Source organism: Phaethon lepturus, unplaced genomic scaffold (assembly GCF_000687285.1).
Source record: "Phaethon lepturus isolate BGI_N335 unplaced genomic scaffold, ASM68728v1 scaffold31600, whole genome shotgun sequence".
NCBI lineage: Eukaryota > Metazoa > Chordata > Aves > Phaethontiformes > Phaethontidae > Phaethon > Phaethon lepturus.
The window spans coordinates 1-1,529 of NW_010513082.1; the positions used below are offsets into that span (position 1 = coordinate 1).

A 1,529-nucleotide genomic window follows, 5' to 3' on the forward strand; every position below is an offset into this window, starting at 1 on the left:
TCTGTCTGGGACCTGGCGCTTGTGGCAAATGGAGCAAACAACTGCGGGGCCGCGGCTGGTTGCGGTCGCGGTGTCGGTCCCCCGGGCACAGGTCTCTCCCGGTCACCGCGCAGGCGAGGAGAGGGAGCTGCACACCCCCGACCCCCGCTCCTTCTGCTGCTCTTGACGGCCGCTCTCCCCTCCTGCTTGCAGGGACGGCCGGTCCTGCCCCTCGCCCTCAGGGGAGCCAGGAGCCCGAGGGCGACCTCGAAGCTGAGCAGCATCCCCGGTCCAGGGCGAGGCCGGCAGCGGATCGATGCCAGGAGATGGACAGAGTCACCAGGCACCTGGTCTTCCAGCTCCCGCAGGCTTCGCACCAGCACGACCGCAGCGATGCCCGCCAAGCTGGCTCGTTTGCAGAGCAGAGAGCCGACAGCGACGACGACGTGTTTGGCTCCGCTCAACGCAGCAGCCAGAGGGTAGAAAACGGCTATGGCTGGAAAATGAGGTCAAAGTCACCCTCGTATTTCCTGGATGGTGGAAAAGATGTCTGGACCCCATCCCCAGACAGGGAGTCCAAGCTGGAGGTGGTGAGGTCAGGAAGCTTGTACGACCTCAGGGTTTACCGAGGCGAGAGGAAGCCTTCAAAGCTTTACGATGAGGACGAGCAGGAGCAGCACAGGGTCCCTCCACCGAACATCTCACCTGAGAAAGCCAGGGAGCTGGAGGACGAGAGGAGGGAGATCATCCGGAGCCAGGTGGTGAGGAAGAGCTCCACCATAGCCGAGAGGTGGAGCTCCATGGATGAGCTGAGCTCTATAAACGCCATCACAGGCAGCCAGGGTGAAGGCAGGCATGCGGGCAGCTTCGCCACCAGCTTCGCCATTTGCTTTGACAAGCCTTCCTCAGGGAGGGCGGTGACGCCTGTTGACCCTGAAAATATTGACACGGAGCAGATCAACTTCTCCGCTGCTCGGCAGCAGTTCCTGATGCTGGAAAAGACCAACCCGGGCTCTTTCTTCAGCCCAGGCCAACAGGCCATGTCTCCAAAGCCAGAGTCCATGACAAAAGTCTCTAGGCAAGAGTGGCATAGCCCTGAGATGGCCTCGAAGGCTGCGACAGGTTACGGTAATGCCGGTGCATCCAGCCAGAGCAGGACAGACAAGACTGTTCATCAGGCTTATAGTGTGTCCTGCAAGACAGCAGTGAAGGAGGAGGTTTATGCTCCCAGAAGGCCTGATACTGAAAGGTCGTACCCCACCGGGAAGGTGTCCAGCTTGACTAAAGCGTCTTCCAGAGAGGACCTGGACTCCGGCTTGGGTGAGATGTATAACGAAGGCAACGCAGGCTACACCAGCGACGGAAGCGCATCCAGCGAGACCTTCAACGGTGCTGCGGATCCGAGGGCCGGCAGCAATGGTCTGGAGAAGGAGATGAAGGTTAGCAACGAGACGCCCATCGAGCGGGAGATACGCATGGCAATGGAGAGGGAGGAGAGCCTCTGGAAGGAGAGGGGGATCCAGCGGCTCACCTCCAGCAGCGAGCTGGTG

At 60.7% G+C, this 1,529-nt stretch overlaps 1 protein-coding gene across 1 annotated transcript in view; it reads left to right on the plus strand.

Annotated features, from left to right (window-relative positions):
- The first annotated feature begins 305 nt into the window (after positions 1-305).
- MISP (mitotic spindle positioning) overlaps positions 306-1,529 on the plus strand; it is a 4,093-nt gene continuing 2,869 nt past the window's right edge. Inside the window, 1 exon segment of the mRNA XM_010289231.1 lies at positions 306-1,529. This exon segment is cut by the window's right edge and continues 435 nt beyond it. Coding sequence (XP_010287533.1) covers positions 306-1,529 — 1,224 coding nt within the window.